Below are 18,796 nucleotides of genomic sequence, written 5' to 3'. Positions count from 1 at the left end.
GTACAAGTGAATCTTTCTAAAAGTGGAATATAAACGTCTTAACACAATAACTAAGAAAATGACATAAAGGCTATGTTAACCAGCTTGATGAAAATATTTCAAATTGTATATGAAAACACCACAGTATACCCCATGATTGCATTAATGTACACAGCTATCATTTAATAATAGTAAAAAAAAGATATATGTACCAGAATGTTTATTGCATCCCAATTCATAATTGCTATGTCATGGAAGAAGCCCAAGGGCCCATCGACTCATGAATGGATTAATAAATTGTGCTATATGTGTACCATGGAATATTATACAGCCTTAAGAAAGATGGAGACTTTACCTTTTTCATGTTTAATGGATGGAGTTGGAACATATTCTTCTTAGCAGAGAATCTCAAGAACGGAAGAAAAAGTATCCTATGCACTCAGCTCTACTATGAAACTAATTTACAATTTTCATATGAAAGCTATAACCCAATTATAGCCCAGGATTATGGGGAAAGGGGAGAAGGGAGGGGAGGGAAGGGGGAAGGATGGGTGGAGGGAAGGTGAATGTTGGGACCACACCTACGGTGCATCTTACAAGGGTACATGTGAAATTTACTAAATGTAGAATATAAATGTCTTAACACAATAACTAAGAGGGTGCCATGAAAGCTGTTAAACAGTTTGATGAAAATATTTCAGATTGTATATAAAACCAGCACATTGTACCCCATGATTGCATTAATGTACATAGCTATGATTTAATAATAAAAAAATAAATATTTTTTAAAAATTCAATACTTTTGGAAGAAAGTATGGAGAATCTTCAAAGAACTCAAACTAGACCTCCCGTTTGATGCTGCAATCACATTACTGGGCATCTTCCCAGAAGAAAAAAATCATCTTATCATAAGAACATTTGCACTAGACTGTTTATTGCAGCTCAATATACAATTGCCAAATTGTGGAAACAACCTAAATACCAACCAATCCAGGAATGGATTAATAAGCAGTGGTATGTGTATATCATGGAATACTATTCAGCCACTAAAAAGGATGGTGACTTTACACCTTTTGTATTAATTTGGATGGAGTTAAAATAAATTATTCTTAGTAAAGCATCATAGGAATGAAGAAGCAAGAATCCAATTACTCAATTCTGACTTGAGGACAATTAATGCTAGTACATGGTAGGGGGAGGGAAAATGGGGGAGTGGAGAGAGGGAAGGAGGAGGGGTGTATGGGGCCACAGTGTGTGACACACCTCTTGGGGACAGGAATCTCTTATTAGAGGAACTTTACCCAGCAAACACAAGCAGTGTAACCTGGTTCTTTGCACACTCAGTGATTCCCTCCCCCACAAAAAATATTATGTATGTTAGTGAATATGGGGCTGCACAGTCAGGGACTGTTTTATAGGGTCACATTTTTTTAAATATATAATCTAAATTTATGTTGAATTCAACTTTTTGATATTGCTTATGAATAATGCTTCCATAAAGAAACTATTTTTAGTATTTGAACTACTAAATATTTGACCATTTTTATATGAGTAACTTATATAATGCAAAAGCATTATAAAATTGTACAATGCATTACTTCTTGTTATTTTGGCTAAGATCAAAGGTAGTAGTATATCAGTGGTAGTTCTACTTATCAGTAGAATGCAAAAAGTTGAAGTGATTAATAACTATAGAAAATGAAAACATTTTTTCTTTGTCATAGTATTTACCTTAATGGGACCAATATAGGAAGATCCTTTTATTGTTGAAAGTATGACTTGAGATTCTTCTAACTGTGATAACATGTCATCTATAGATGAAATTATTAGGATAGAGCAAATCTCTGAGTGATGAAGAACTAAGTGTAAAGGAGTAGTGTTCCACAGATCAATAATCTTAAAAAGCATTTTTTCAAGAGCAGCTTCATTAGTTGCTGAGTTTGATATATCATTTATTTCATTTTCATACTGAAACATCTGAAACAAATAAATTATTTTTTAATCTTAAGTGGAAAAAATTAATTCCTTATACATTTAAAATGGAAAACTTAAACGCTTGTTTTAAAAGGCATATCAAAAGTATTGAAGATCTGATTCAAGTTAGGTTTACATCCTAATCAGTGATTTCATGGCCTAAACTTCATGACACAACCCTTTGCATTTTTAAATCATTGTATTTCACATTCTTCATGCTCAACGAAAATTCATAATTTACCTCTGATTCCAGTCAGAGTAAAGAATATGTACCCTCTGTATACATGCAGGTGGTGGTATTATTTCCTTCAGCTTTCTCCTGAACTAATTCAAACTGCCTGCTTAATTTTTGACATGTTTTTACTCTTTATAATAATTATTGGTGTATATTTATCTAAGAAAATGTACCTGTAATGGACCCAAATTTCCATGGTTTCCCTTTATTTGCTTCATCTCCTTAAGGATAAGTGTTATCTCAAAATACATGAGTAGAATATATGTATGTAACCCTTTTTTGCCATGTATACTGACTTTCAATTCTTATGGGACAAGATTCAGATATAAGATCTCCAGATTCACTCACTGTGATAGAGATACTCAGAGAGCTTCTTATGTCCACCTTTTAGAATTAATGAGCCAGGTTTATTATTTTTAATCCCTGTTTAGGAATAAGAATCTACTATTATTCCTATATGTCATTTCGACTGGGTTAAAGAATGATGCTTAATCCCTGTGTATTGATAAGCCAGCTCAGTGAGGACAATTAACAAATATGACTAGTTCTTATCATCTTTCTTATGGGCCTGCCAAACATGGATATAAGGATAGTAGGATAAGTTGACTGCCTGTGGCCTTCAATAAAAACTTTGAGAAGGTAGTCTAACTTTTTATATAGATTATTCAGCCAAAGGCAGGTAAGGAACATAGGACCATCAGTGTTCTATGCTGAAGAACTTTGTGCCTAATACTAACATTCTGAGATTGCCAAAAACTAAATCCAGAAGCTAATAATATGTAAATAATATGTAAAGCAAAGTTTCTGCCAGGTGAATTTAGCTAGCCCTGTCAAGTCCTTATAGTCAAAGCTTGGGGCCTGACAAACAATTTTCCAATTGACTTGGGTAATATCTGTGTGGTTTCAGATGAATATTAATGCCTATAATTTATTATTTACCTTTATTATAAAGCATATGGCATATGATGATTGAAAATGGTCAACCATAAAATGGCATACCATTCACTCTTTCCTATTAACTTACTTTATGATACGCTTTTCATGCGATAGGCTGTTCAGAGCCCGCACAATAGCATGGACTAAATGGCTATCATGACAATTTGTTAATCTGACAGGATCATAAATGCACTGCTAATATGCCTACCCTGGAAATCATGAGGCAAGTCTTAGTAAATAAAGGCTGAGTTTAAACCCTATCCATGTAAAATCTAAATACACATTATACTGGGTAAGTTGGCAGACTTCTACAGGATGAGGAAAACCATCCAGGAACTCTTTAGAGTTTTCTTGAGATTATCAACCGACTATCTCCTTATCCCCTCTATTGTTATAATTAACTTCAAGATGGAGAAGGTCTTGTTTTAATTCCTAACTATGGCAATTTTAAAGTATCCATTCATGTTAGAAATGTAACAATAGCTCACTAAAACTCTGAGGTATTACAGGCTACCATTCCCAAGTAGGCCACCAGCTGCTGCCCTATATCCTTACCTACTTTTGTTGCTTGCTGCTAGTGTTAGTCTGTCAAATTCTCACCTTATACACCTAACTTGCCCAGAAATGGTTACAATAATCCAAGAAAGAAAATGAAAATTATCATTGAAATTGTGCTGGATTTCAGCATGCTGATTTTAATAAACTCATCAGTTGATATTGGCCCTTATGTTCTGAAATTACCTAGCTCTCTTGTTGAATTCCATTTTGGAATATAGATAGATTAGGAAACTGTGATAATAATTCAGAAAAAATTGGGAGATAAGATACGATGAGCAAGAAAAGATACAATAATTATTTTATAATTTTTTTAGTGTAAGCAATTAGAAGAATGGAGCTGATGTTAATTGAGGTCAGGAAGACAAAGGAAGAGTAAAATTTGAGAGATGGAGAATGAAAAGTAATTTTTGACATTAATTTTCAGATACAGTTTAGACTTATTAAACAAGAAATTGAAAATGTGAGTTTGGGCTCAGTGCCTGTAGCTCAGCGGCTAGGGCACTGGCCAAACACATCCAGGTTGATGGGTTCGAGCCTGGCCCAGGCCTGCCAAACAACAATGGCAACTACAACAAGAAAATTGCCAGGCATTGTGGTGGGCACCTATTAGTCTGAGCTACTTGGGAGGCTGAGGCAAGAGAATGGCTTAGGCCAAGAATTTGAGATTGCTGTGAGCTATGATGCCATGGTACTCTACCTAGGGCAACATAGTGAGACTCTGTCTCAAAAAAAAAAACCCAACAGATAAAAGAAAAGAAAATGTGTTTGGAGCTAAGGAGGAAGGTTGAGATTAGGGCTGATGACATAAAATAATTTTTAAAAATCAATTAAAGTTTTCTTTCAAAATTCTTCTTTTTAAGCTCACTAAAAATTGTTCCCCATGTTCCTCATTATGAGATCATTTACCAAAGAATTATAGCTATAAAATGTTTTCAATTACATTAGATATTATCAAACAAGGAACATTAAACACACATGAAGTTTATTGTTAGACATGAAGTTAGACATGAAAAAGAAACTTTTTAACTATAAAATATTGTAAAAATTATATTTTATAATAAAACTTTCATGGCAAATCAAATAGCTGTCAGTTATGCATTTTATATGTAATGTTGAGTTATTGGTAGGACTATTCTAACCTGCTCTTAATATATTTTCATTTCACATTAAAAGAAATAGAGTAGTTTTCATTTTTCCATTCTTATGTATTCTCTATAAGAAGCAAAACTTTTCTTTTTGCAGTTTTTTTTGTTGGCTGGGGCTGGGTTTGAACCTGCCACCTCCAGCATATGGGACCGGAGTCCTACTCCTTGAGCCATAGGTGCCACCCCAAGAAGCAGAACTTTTCAATAATGAGACACTAATTTCATTTGTCACACATGAAAACCAATATTACTATTTTCTAATTACCTAGATAATGATTATATAATATGTGGATTATCTATTGTCTCCAATTAAACATAATTTCCTATAACCTATTATCTATTAATATATTCATATTTTTCTAGACATTTTAAAATCATCTCCCTTTCATAATTCTGATTCATTGTATATTTATTTGCCTACTTAAAATTCACTCCTCCAGTACTTCAATCTACTTTTTTCAAACTATTTATAATTACCTTGAGGATTCGAAGATTCTCTAGTGTACAATTTTTATCAACTGACTTTCCAACAATCTCCTGAAGAGCTTCCCAATGCCTTGGCTTGAGACAGGGGTTGCCCAGAGCTATCATGATAGGCAGTTCTTGCTTAAACTGTGTCACTGATTGCTGAAGATGTGTTACCATATCATTGCTAGGTAAACCTATAAATAAAAATGGGTCAGTGGGCTCACAACATGTTTATTATATTTTTAACCAGAAAAAAATTGAGAAAATAAGAATTTTTCTTTAAAATGTGGTACCAACCAATATAATACTAGTTATTCAGTTATTAGTCTGCATTAAACTAATACAAAATAATGAGCTTTATTAACATCTCTCCCCCATAAGAATCAACTATAGATTAAAACAAAGAGAAATATTTATCAGTACTGGTACGGACAGCCATGTTATCTTGGAAAATTTGATACCAGTGATGGTCAGCTACCACAGGGTTTCCCTGGTTTTCACCAACAAGCTAGAAATACAAGATAGATGGGTGTATGCACATGTGCACACATTAAGAAGACTGCCACATATGTTAGGCTTTTAAATTTTCCTAAGTAAGGAAGAACATCAAAGGAAAAATTACCATCACTATCATTTCATAAAAACAATATTTTAACATCAAATGTAGGTGACAAATTTGCCATACACTAGCATTGGTTTGTCCTCTGGCATTGAGAAACCACTGATGCACAGGTCTCAAAACTTATGAAGTTGCAACCCCTATCTTTTCGCTCAACATAGAAAAGGGGATATAACACAGAAATAGCCAAAGTTAGGGACTCAGAATCGAAAACTACACTCATACTCTCAAAAAACCCACTTATATAGGTAGAGCTTCTTTTAAAAAGCCATAATGAACAGTAAAATGTTTTCCAAATATTTGGTTAAACAGAAGGTGAAGGGGATAACTTTAAGTTTTTGCCAATCTAGACTTTGGCAAGCAGCAAGATTTTGTCTAGGAAACTATTTCTAAAATAAAGTGTTGTATACTTTTTATTTTTATACTATTGTTTTGTGAAGCAAAATATTGAAGAGGTCATTTGCATAATGAGTGGTTATGTTAAAGCACTGAGATTACGATTTGCCCCCTGTTTTTCTTCTTTCTAAATGTTTTGATATAGTTATATTTCTTGTATGATTTAAAAACAAGCAAATTAAAGTGTTTTTCTGGCTTTTCTGTAGAATAAATTTTGACTTGAGGTCTAACTAAATCTTTGTGAAGATATTCTCTTGGCCAGGTGAACAAGATTTTCCTTTTGGAAATGATATGATCTTGCAAAATACTCTCATAGGAATAGTATCTCTGCATTTGCAAAATTTCAAATTTAATGATTAGCATAAAGAACTCTTTCAAAATGGCTTTTTAGCTGTTTCTTTCACTGCCCAAAAGGATATTAGAGGTGTACAGAGTATTTGGGTATTCTGACCAGTACCTTAAGAATAGCCAGAATCAGAGTGAAGTGTCCAGGGTTCTACTCAGAAAACCGACTTTTAAAGAAAATAAAAACTGTTATTAATAACTTAATAATTTTTCTCAGTTTAATCTCTTTCTTGCTTCAGCAAACAATACCTACCTACCTCCTAAATTGTTACTCCAGTCCACGGAACAAATTAAGAAACAAAACCAAGACTAATGATGTTGCCTTGCCGAGCCATTTTTTGTGTTATTCTAGATGGGATAACTTGAGAAATATATTTTTACCTTTTTCTAGCATAACAATTATCTGTGTCCATTTTGAAACATTTCGCTGTACCAACTCTGTATCAATATTTTGAAGAGAACAATTTCTCCATTCCCAAAAGAATGCTCCCCACTCCCCTTGTGCTTCCCATAATAATTTTCTCAAAGTTAAGTCGTATTCAATGTCAGTGATCTCTGAAAGCACTGTCTGTGTAATATCATCCACATTAAGAGAATGCATATGAGATTGGTAATCATCAAAACAATTCTGATAACTGGAACATGCTTTAGCTCTGTTAGCTAAACTTGCAGCTTCCTCTAAAAGAGTCTGGATCATTTCCATTGCTGTTGACACTCGAGTACCAATGTATAAAAGAATAGGAGTTCTCATCTAAAAAAATAACAGTAAGACATTCTGTAAGACCAAAACATTTAGAACTTAGACATGCATTACTGACAGGTAAAGCATTTTAGTATATAATATAAGCTTTAACATGCTCAGTGGGTTAAAGCTGCCACTATCATTACCATTTGGCCCAGCCAAAGGCCCAAAGATTTCAGGGTTTTTTGTTTGTTTTGTTTTGGTTTTTAGCTGTTTTTGTGCCATGAGGCCCCTTGGCAGTCTGTTGAAGCCTATGGTAAAAGTCACTAGCTCTGCTGTTGTTTGTTGCCTATTTTCATTTATAGTCAGAGAAAATACTATATTCCAGTTAGAGGCTAGTGAAAATAACAATGTAATTTTATTTATCATTGCAGGTCACAAATCACCAAAATTCTGTCAGTAAATCCCATGTTAACAATACGTGGATTATTTTATTATAATTATATTGTAATAATATATTATAATATAATATTATATTATTTATCCAAGATTGCATAAAAAGCAAATAATAAAATGCTTACACCTACATGAGACTAAGATAAAACAGTGGGACCACACCTATGAAGCATATTGCAAGGGTACAAGTCAAATCTATCAAGTATAGAACACAAATATCTTAACACAGTGATTAAGTAAAGGAGGTGAAAGCTATGATAATTAGTTGGATGTAACCACCCCAATTTGTGCAAAAAAAATCAACACATAGAATCCCACACAGGCATAAATGTATTTATGATCTGTGTAGTATATGTAACTTAATAAAAGGAAAAAAAAAAGACTTACTTTGGCCTTTAAATTACTAACATCAGCTCGTAGACCAGTCAGATATGATTCTAAATTATCTCTGAATTTACTTATAGTGGCATCTTTGTTTGTTTCTCTTAACTTCATAGATGTTTTTAGTTGACCAAACTTGATAAGAAGGATTCTATATACGGCAATTTGCTCTTCCGGAATATAGACCTGGTAATTCCTTACGACAGAATATAACTGAGCAATTATTAAATACTTGTGTTCTATTGTAGATATTTTTGAGGAAATTTCATCCAAAAAAGAAAAATGTTTCACAAATTCTTCTATTTCAGTGGGATCACATTCCAGCTGTCTCAATGATGAATCTACAAGCTGAAATCATTAACATGTCAATTATAGTTATGTAATGACTTTCCACTATTTTAGAAAACTAAATACTCTTTTTAATTTCTCTGAGTATAATTTCATAAAAAATGAAAGCATCTTCTAAACATGATTCTAAGTATTATTTAAATATTGGGGTATCAGAAGGAGAAAATCCTTCTATTGTTAATAAAAGGCACTTGAATGTATCTCACATAAAAAATAAATGTTACTGTGACATAAAGAAGTGTTATAATGAATAATGGCTTTAAAAAATGAATGCAATATAAGTAACAAAAAATATGACTGAAAAGTGAGCAGTGCATAATAGTTGCTACCACTTTGGGGGCATTTATGTACTATGTTCTTTAGGTACATTGTCTCACTTTATTCAGATTATATGTTTGCTAATTAGATATTTTTTCCCCTAGTTTGCAGAGGTTGAAACTGAGTCTCAGAGGGATTCATTGAGTTATAGAACTATGATTCAAACCTAAATCTGACTCCAAATTCCATTCTGTCCCACCCTCCTACTTATATCCATTATGAACGTATTAATAATGGCCATAATTTTTATAAGTAAATGTATATAATTCCATAAAATTTATGAAGTAATTGAATTTCTAATACTGAGATTATGTTTTTCATATTTTTTCTTATTTTTGAAAGCATACCAATAGAGAAAAGCACTTAATCACTTCAGTCAAATTGATTAAGGTATATTACTGACCAAAGTATATTACTTAAACATTAATTTTTAATTCAACATGTTAATATGTTGTTTATCATATTGCATCTGCATTTATAAGTGAAATATGTTTGCAATTTCCCCTTTATAGTAATATATTTTCTCTAATGTTAATATCAGTTGTATCCAGATTAAGTAGAATGATTTTAAAGTATTTCTTTTTCTATTGTCTATAAGATTTGGCATGATCTGTTTTTTTGAAATTAACTTTTACTTTTATTTATAAATATTAGTTGTCTTTTTTTAAGACTTTGGAAAAAACAAAATAATAAGAAGTTAACTGATCAAAGTATTCTATAATAGACATACTCCAATCTGACAATGTGAATGTTACTTTCTTTGCATTATTACTACTATTATTGCTTAATATTTTGTTGCAGCAATTGTTTGATTTCTATTCTGAATGTATTTATCTTCATTCATTCTTTATGAGGTTTTTGTTCTCAGTCCTTATGTTAAACATTGTTATTGTCATTAAATTAAGCCTTTTTAATTCTGTGAAGGCAAAAGTGGAAACCTAATATACACATGTATAAGTAAGAAAAATAAATTTAAAAATGAAGAAGAAGGAAAAGGAAGGGAAGAAAAGGAAAGTAGGTATGTTTTTTAGTCTTTAACATAGTATGTAACAATGGATAATAACTATAAATGGTAAAGCTTGCATTCTTACAGACCAAAAAAGAAAGAAAAGCACTTAATCATAAAGAAAGTAAAACAGGAAGAAAGAACAAAGCATAATGCAAAATAACCAGAAAACAAACAAAAAATGACAGTCATAAATCCTTATCTATTAATAATTGTGTCAAATGTAAATAGCTTAAATTCTCCAAACAAAAGGCACAGAGTGTCTGAATAGATAAAAATCAAACCCATCTATACACTCTTTCTGAAAGATTCAAACTTTAAGGATTTATATAGCCTGACAGTGAGTGGATGTAAAATAATATTCCATGAAAATGGAATGTATGAAAGAGTAGAAGGAGATATATTTATATTAGATACAACAGATTTTAAGGCAAAAACTGTAAAAAAAAACAAATGATAAGAGAGTCAGTTCAGTGTGAAGATATGATAGATGAAAATATATGTGCTTTAAGATTAGAGGACTAAATGTAAAACACAAAATAGGTTTGAATGTAGAGATAGACTAAAACACAATAATGATAAGCAGCTTCAACCTCCTACTTTCAGCAATGGACATATTATTCAGACAGAAAGCTGATAAAGAACATTTATCAGACTTAAAAGTCACTCTGCTAAATGAACCTAACAAACATATACAGAACATTCTATCCAATGAAGTAGGATACAGCTGTGTGTCATGGAAGAGACTTGCCAATATGGTCCCTCAGGAGGGCAAAGCTAGAGATGGCCTAGCCCAGAGTTTCAAGGACTCTATGAGCCAGGCGAATGTTGTAGCACCTCAGCTCAGTCCTCAGAACAAGGCTCAGGCTCAGAAATAAGATACAGAACAAAAAAAGTGTTATCTTGGTTGTCATTTGGGAGATTAATGAAGGAAAGATGAGAAAAGTAAAAAACATATCACCACAAAATAAACAGAGACAGAAGAAAAAAGAAGGAAAACTGTAACAAAAATGGAAATCTTAATATTAAAAAAAACTTAAAAATTATATTAAAATATATATAATACAATATATTGTCTGGATACTAAGTGGCACTCTGGGGCTAGAAAGGGTGGTGGGGGTGGGAGAAGCAGGCTTCTGCTGCTACTGTATGTTGTGGGGGCAGGAAGGATGTTACTAGCTAGTTGCTATGGAGATCTGGCTTTGTTTTCTTGATTTATTTGATAATAATCTGGACGGGATTGTTGGGCCAGCATTCAATCCCTGTATGCTTGGGAGTCTGAAGCTTACCCCAGACTTTATGGGAGACACTCCTTGACCCTCCAAACTGTTCCCTGAAGCCACAAAGGCATCTGTGCAGTTGGTGGGTGTCTCTGTAGGAGTCAGCCCAAGGGTGTCTGTGGTGCCCAGCAGTGGAGTGCTCACTCATGTGTTGGGACCCTGGCTCTTCCACCCCTGAGGTTCTCTCATAACGGTGGCACCCATCTTCCAGCCTTCTGCCAAACAGTTTCCAGTTCAAACCCACCTTCCCTGTGCCATACAATTTTGCCCATGGGCTCAGGCCTACCTAACATGGTTTCAGGAGCTCCCAAGTTCAAAAAGCTATAGAATGCCTTCTGTGTGTCCAGTTGTTTGCCAAAGGGCTGGTTTCTGCACACACACACCAGAGACCAGTGGCATCTCAGTTCCTGCTCCTTTCTCTGCACTTACTTTGCCTAGTGGGATAGCCCTTCCCAGAGTTCAGTCTGGTCCCCAGTCCACCACAATAGGGGATACCGTTTTGGGTAGGGGACACTCTACTGTTGGCTTGATCCCTCCAGGATTGTATGTGTAGGCTTTGTCTGTGGGTTACTGGACACCCTTACACCAGCTTTCTATGTAGATATTCCTCCACTTCTGACCTCTTTGGATCCTGGAGTCACTTGCTGTCTCACTGTGCCCTCACAATGATGTTTCTGAATGAGAAAATCCAGTAAGAAGTGGCTTGAGTCCCCTGGCCCTGATCTTATTGAAAGCAGCTGGTGAGATGTCCCTAGTCTGCCATCTTGGAGTTGCCTCTTTTTAAGAGTCTTAACACATTTATACATCTATATTCAAACCATATTCATAAACAAAATATAGATAACTTCTATTGTCCCCAAAAGATTCCTTGGATCTCATTCCAAACAATCTCCTCCCATCTCTGGGCTGAGAGAACCATGTGTCTGGTTATTGGTACTATAAATTAAGTTTATCTTTTTCAAATTTCATATATATGGAATCATATAGTAGATATTCCTTTGTTTCTGTCTCCTATTCCTCAATAGGATCTTTTAAGGTTCATCCAAGTTGTTGCATGTGGCAATTCATTCCTTTTTGATGGTTATGATGGCTATATAGTATTAAAATAAATATCACATTTTTCTTATCTATTCACCTATTAATAGACACTTGGATTGTTTCCAAGTTTCAGCAAAATGTCTTATGACTAATTTGGGTGCAAGTCTGTGTGTGGATTTGTTTTCATTTCTCATGGGTAAATAATGTAGCACGGGACTGTGGTATCAAATAGTAAGTGAATATTTAACTTTAAATGATTGCCATTTTTTCTGAAGTGACTATACCATTTTGAATTCTAACCTGTATTGTATGAAAATTTTCATTCCTCCAAATATTTCGTATTGTCAGTCTTTTTAACTATAGCTATTCCAATGGATGTGTAGTGGGTTGTCATAGATTTAATGCTCATTACTCTTAAGAGTATGATGTTTAGCATGTATTGTATCTTTATGCCATTTCCTTTTGTGAAGCATGGTCAAATATCTTGCCCACATTTTATTAGGTCATTTGTCTTACTTTGGTTTTTGTTGTTGTTGCTGAGACAGGGTCTCACCTTGTGCCCTGAGCAAAGTGCAGTGGTGTCATCATAGCTCACTGCAACCTCAGACTCCAGGGCTGCATGCAGGCGTCCTGCTGCCTCAGCCTCCCACAGTGTTAGGTTTACAGGTGTGAGCCACCACATCCAGCTTTCTTACTATTTTTGTTGGTGCTTTGATTTGTAAGAGTTCTTTATAGATCCTGGATATAGGTCCTTTGTAAGATACACATATTCCAGTATTTTCTCTCTTTAAAGATGTGATTACATTGTTTTCTTGATTACATAATTTCTCTCTAGAAGTCTACTGTATTTCTTGTTTTGTTTCTTATTGACATTGTTTCTTGTTTTGCTTCTTTCTGCTTTTAAGATTTTCTGTAGTTTCACTGGTTTGCAGTAATTTGCTTATGTTTTTGGTGCTGCTTTATTTGTGGTTTCATTGAACTTGTAAAACTCATTTGTTTAATTTTTACCAAATTTGGAATTATTTTACTATTTTCATATATCTTTTCTGTCCATCCCTCTCTCATCTCTTTATGGAACTTAGTGAGATATATGAGAGATCATTTGGTATATCCTATAAGTACCTGAGGCTTTGCTTTGTTTTTGTTTGGCCATTTTCCCTCTCTGTGCTTCTTTTGTTATAGATGCTGTTGCTGTTTCTTTAAGTTCGTATCTTTTTCTACAGTATCTAATCTGATATTAATCTCATCAGGTAAAATTTTCATTTAAGATACAGGTGATGTTCCATATCTTTGGATTTTACATTTTTGGATTCAACCAAAGATGGAATGAAAATCTTTTAAAAATATATAAAAATAAAAAAATAACTGGTTACATAGCATTTACATTGTATTAGGTGTCATAAATAATCCAGAGGTGACATAAGATACACAAGAGTCCCTATCAAGAATTTTTTTTGAGGAAGTAATATTTGATCAAAGACATAAGCAAATACATTATACAATGGAATTTTATGAGGATACTATTAATCATGTATATTTTCTAAGTACATTTAAAAAATTATAATTTACTATATCTGAAACATTCTTATGCAATAGGAATGTTTGAAATACTTACTTCCAGTAGATTTTCACTCCTTTTTTCAATTAGAGATCGTAAGAGTGTGTGGCTCATATGTATGATGTTCTCAACATATGGTAAGCATCTTGACTGATAATCAAGACTAAGAACGCTGAAAATACCAATGCGCTTTTCAATGGCCATACTTATAATATGTCTAAAATAGTTTCTGAATCTACTTAGTATAGTTTCAAACTCCATTGAAGTTAATTCTCCCATAGATAATATTTTCATACTCATGATTTTGGCTTTTTCTACCATGGTACAATACTTTCTAAACTTCCAGCTGTAAACATTAACTAGGCCCATTGAATTACCAATAATAGTCAGGAGACTCACAATCTGTAAAGAAAAGTATTAGAAAAGTTAATCACAATTTTTCTTAAGAGTGAAAAAAGTATGGTTTGATATGCTAATAGTTTCTTACGTGAGGTTTATTTATTAAGAACCTCTATTAAATATCTAAATATTTTGGGAACATAAGATTTTAAGAAGTTTAGATGGATTTTGAATATTTTACTTTTATGTAAGGGCTTACTAGGCTATTTGACTTTATAATTAGCATGTCCTTTATGAGCTGCTATACTGGAGACATCAATCATTTATTTCCTTGCTTAACATACTGTTTTTGTTTTTGTTTTTGTTTTTTTTTGTAGAGACAGATTCTCACTTTATCACACTCGATAGAGTGCCATGGCATCACACAGCTCACAGCAACCTCCATCTCCTGGGCTTAGGGATTCTCTTGCTTCTGCCTCCCAAGTAGCTGGGACTACAGGCACCCACCACAATGCCCAGCTATTTTTTTGTTGCAGTTTGGTTAGGGCTGGGTTTGAACCCACCACCTTTGGTATATGGGGTCAGCGCCCTACCCACTGAGCTACAGGTGCCACTCAACACTCTGTTTTAAAGTCTATATTCTATGCATTACCCTAGAAAGGGTCAGCCTCCTATCTGACTTCACCCAATTCACCCAAGACATAGCTAATATGGATTGAGTAGAATCTTGACCAAAGCTAAGCCATCTAGGTTCTTTTGTAAATTTGGACAAAAATACCAAGTTAGATGGTAATGGGAAGAGGTGGAACATGAAAGCCAATATCATGAAAGAGCCATAAAAGAGAAAGTACATTTTTATAGAAGTTGGAGAAAACACACAGAGGTGAGCAAAGATGAGAGATCATATGAAAGACAAATGGGGAGATAAGCTGGAAATGATTTTCCAATTGCTATTCACTAGGATACTCTAATTTTCAATAAACTCCTTTATTTAAGAATTTGAATGGGTTTCTGCTCCTTAAACCAAGCATTCACTTCAATGAATTGTTTTTAAGCTTACTTTATTTTGGTAGGCAGGATCCATTTCAAAAAGGATTTCACAATCTGGCCATCTGTTCTGCCTCTTATATTTTACAATATTTTCCATCTTACTAGGTAAATCCAGAATTGAAGAGAAATCAATAAACACAGACAGGTGAGGATCTTGGCAAAGAGGTGTAATTGTGGCTAAAATACATAATTCAAAAATTAATACTTTCAGAAGTCTCACTGAAAGCAACACTTTAAAATTATCTTTGACATCTGGAACAATTGAAAACTAAGGCTCGTGTACTATGACAGACTGCATTCTATACTGATAGATGGAATTTAGAGGTAGCTGTTAAGGTTTAGATTTAATATTATAGAAACAAAATACTCATAGATAACTGGGAGAAGGTGAGAGTTATGATTTAAATAGAAAATGAGAATAAAATATTCAGCAAACAGATATTTGAACTGAATCTGCTATGCAGAGATTATTACTGTATCATGAGGATACAAAGATTAGGAGACACAGCCTCCTCTGCTCTCAAGGAGTTCTTAGTCTAACTGGACAGTTGGATGTCTATAGGCAAATAATAATAATGATAATGATAACTTTGACCTACACTTCACTTCTTATACAAAAATCAACTTAAGATCAATCAAATACCTAAACATCAACAGAAATCTGTAAATCTTCTATAAGAAAACACATGTGATCTTGCTTTAGATAGAGTGTTTAGATACAAACCAAAAGCATAATCTATAAAAGAAAAGACTATTAAGCTATACATTACCAAAATTAAGTAGTCTAGTTTAGTTTAATTAAGGAGAATAAAAAGATAAGATACATATTTGAATAAAACATTTGTAAGTTATATATATGATATAGGACTTTGTATCTAGAGTACATGTAAAGACCTCTCATAACCCAACAATATGTAAAATATCTCCAGTTAAAAAATATAGGCAAAATCTTTAAAGAATCATTTGAGGAAAAAAGATATGCAGATACAAAATTAGAATAAGATGAACAGTACCGTTAGTTACTAATAAAATGCAAATTACCATGAGATATCACTACAATGTATTAGATGTACTATAATGACTAAAATTTTTTTAGAAATCTGACAATACCAAGTGGTAATCAGGATATAGAGCGATTAGAACTCTTACACATTGTTAGTAGAAATGCAGAGTGATATAATCACTTTGTAGAACAGTCTGGTAATTTTCATAAAGCTGAAACATATACCTCCCATATTACTTGGCAATCTCACCTTTAGATATATACCCAAGAAAAAGGAAAACTTACATTCATACAAAAACCTATATGTGAATGTTTATAGCAGTTTTATTCAATTTTATTCATAACTTACCAAACTGGAAACAACTCAGACGTGAATGAGTAAGCAATCTGTGGTATATACAGACAACAGAATAGCTCAGCAATAAAAAGGAACAGACTATTGATTCATGCAAAAACATGGATGAATTCTAAATGAATTTTTCTAAGTCAAAGAAAGCACACCCAACAGGCCGCATTTCCATTTACATGACATTCTGGGAAAAGTATAACAACAGGGAGAGAAATCAGATAAGTGGTTGCCAGGGATAAAGGGTTGGTACTACAAAGTGTCCATAGAAGGGAATCTGAGGATGATGGAACTGTTTTGTATGCAATGGTGTGTAAGGAAGTGTGTGTTTGTCAAAACCCACAATACTGTACTTACAAAGAATGAATTTTAATCATGTGTAAATTTTAAAAAGTCAACCAAGATTTTGGGAGAACCCAAGATGAAATGCAGACTATGACAAATTAATCTAACTGTATTACAAATGAACTACATAACATCATTGAAGAGGGTGGGAAAGAAAAAAAAGTTGACTTAAGTAATTTTAGGTAATAGTGTTTGGACTGGAAACAATAAGGTAGATTAAAAACAAACAAAAAACCCTCAAAAAACTGTACACAAACATTGTACTTTAGTTGACACATTTTTTTTCCCAGAGGTTATGATGCAGTAATATGGAGATTACTGTTCAAGTATAGCCAAACGTGGACAGGGATTCATTCTGAAACATGCCATTTTCAGGTAATTTCTTTGTTGTGTGAACATCATGAAGTGTACTTACATAAACCTAGATAATCTGAATACTATAAGAAATTCTATGCCCAGAAATTTGACAGTGTGAAGGAAACATATCAAAGCTTGGAATCACAAAGAAGCAATAAAAAAAATCTCCCAACAAAAAAATGCCCTGGATCAGATGGCTTCACACCAGAATTCTATCAAACATCAAAGAAGAGCTTATTGCAGAACTTACTCCAACATTATTCAAAAAAATTGAGAAGGAAGCAATCATCCCCAACACATTTTACAAAGCAAGCATCACCTAACACCAAAACCTCACATTTTCATAAGAATGATAAAACATAACTATTAGCCCAGAAGGAAGGAGGAAAGAGGAGAGTGGCCAGGTGGAGGGAGGGTAATCAGTGGGACCTCACCTACTGTGTATATTGCAAGGGTCAAATTTATTAAGAGTAGAGTATAAATGTCTTAACACAACAATTAAATAAGTGAGTTGGAGGTTATGTTAACCAGTTTGATGTAAGCATTCCAAATTGTATATAAAATCAGCACCTTGTACCCCATAAATGCAGTAATGTATACAGTTATGATTTAATTAAAAAATTGCATAGAACAAAAAGAAAAGAAACACACTTGATTAAGGGAATGTCTTACAATACCCATGGGGTGGGGTGATCAGATAAAAAACAAAACAAAACAAAACATAAAAAACAGGAAAAGACCCCATTAAAAAGGAGAAATACAGATCAATATCACTAACGAATATAGATGCAAAAATACTCAATAAAATCTTAGTCAATACATTACAACTACACATTAAAAAATTTATACATCATGATCAAATAGGCTTCATCCCAGGGATTCAAGGCTGGTTTAACACTTGCATATGTCAAATGTAATTCACCATAAAAATAGAAGCAAAAACAAAGACCACATGATCTCAATACATGCAGAAAAAGCATTTGATAAAATTCAGCATCCTTTTCTAACTAAAACACTTAAGAATATAGGCATAGGTGCCACATTTCTTTTTTTACCCTTTTTTTATTAGATCATAACTGTGTACATTACTGCATTTATGAGGAAATGTGCTGATTTTATATACAATTTGGAATATTTACATCAAACTGGTTAACATAACATTCACCTCACTTATTTAATTGTTGTGTTTAGACATTTATACTGCCATCCATGGCAAACCCATAGCTAATATTATACTAAATGGAGTAAAACTGAAACCATTTCCACTTAGAATTGGAACCAGACAAGGATGTCTCGTGTCACTACTACAACTCAACACAGTTCTGGAAATTCTAGCTAATGCAGTCAGGCAAGAGAAGGATACAAATGGCATCTACATGGGGGGGGGGCAAGGAGGAAGGAGGTTAGACACACTCTTTGCTGATGACATGATCTTATATTTAGAGAACCCCAAAGACTCAACCACAAGACTCCTGGAAGTAATCAAGAAGTACACTAACATCTCAGGGTATAAAATCAATGCCAACAAATCAGTAGCCTTTGTATTTGCCAAAAACAGCCAGGTTGAGAAGGTAATCAAAGACTCAATTCCCTTCATGGTAGCTTCAAAGAAAATGAAATACCTAGGAATATAC

The 18,796-nt window shown here is 33.5% G+C and overlaps 1 protein-coding gene across 1 annotated transcript in view; it reads right to left on the bottom strand.

Annotated features, from left to right (window-relative positions):
- Window positions 1-18,796, bottom strand: part of DNAH14 (dynein axonemal heavy chain 14) — a 554,037-nt gene that overhangs the window by 444,889 nt on the left and 90,352 nt on the right. The window contains exons 15-20 of the mRNA XM_003791010.1: window positions 15,122-15,288; window positions 13,780-14,124; window positions 8,181-8,522; window positions 7,037-7,406; window positions 5,305-5,489; window positions 1,711-1,956 (exon numbers count right to left, since the gene is read on the bottom strand). Of these exons, the coding sequence (XP_003791058.1) occupies window positions 1,711-1,956; window positions 5,305-5,489; window positions 7,037-7,406; window positions 8,181-8,522; window positions 13,780-14,124; window positions 15,122-15,288 (1,655 nt within the window). The remainder of the gene's footprint in view (window positions 1-1,710; window positions 1,957-5,304; window positions 5,490-7,036; window positions 7,407-8,180; window positions 8,523-13,779; window positions 14,125-15,121; window positions 15,289-18,796) is intronic.

Source organism: Otolemur garnettii, unplaced genomic scaffold (assembly GCF_000181295.1).
Source record: "Otolemur garnettii isolate 467f Iridium unplaced genomic scaffold, OtoGar3 scaffold00045, whole genome shotgun sequence".
Classification (NCBI taxonomy): domain Eukaryota; kingdom Metazoa; phylum Chordata; class Mammalia; order Primates; family Galagidae; genus Otolemur; species Otolemur garnettii.
Note: the sequence above shows the minus strand (reverse complement) of the source record. Positions and strands in the feature narration are given on the sequence as shown.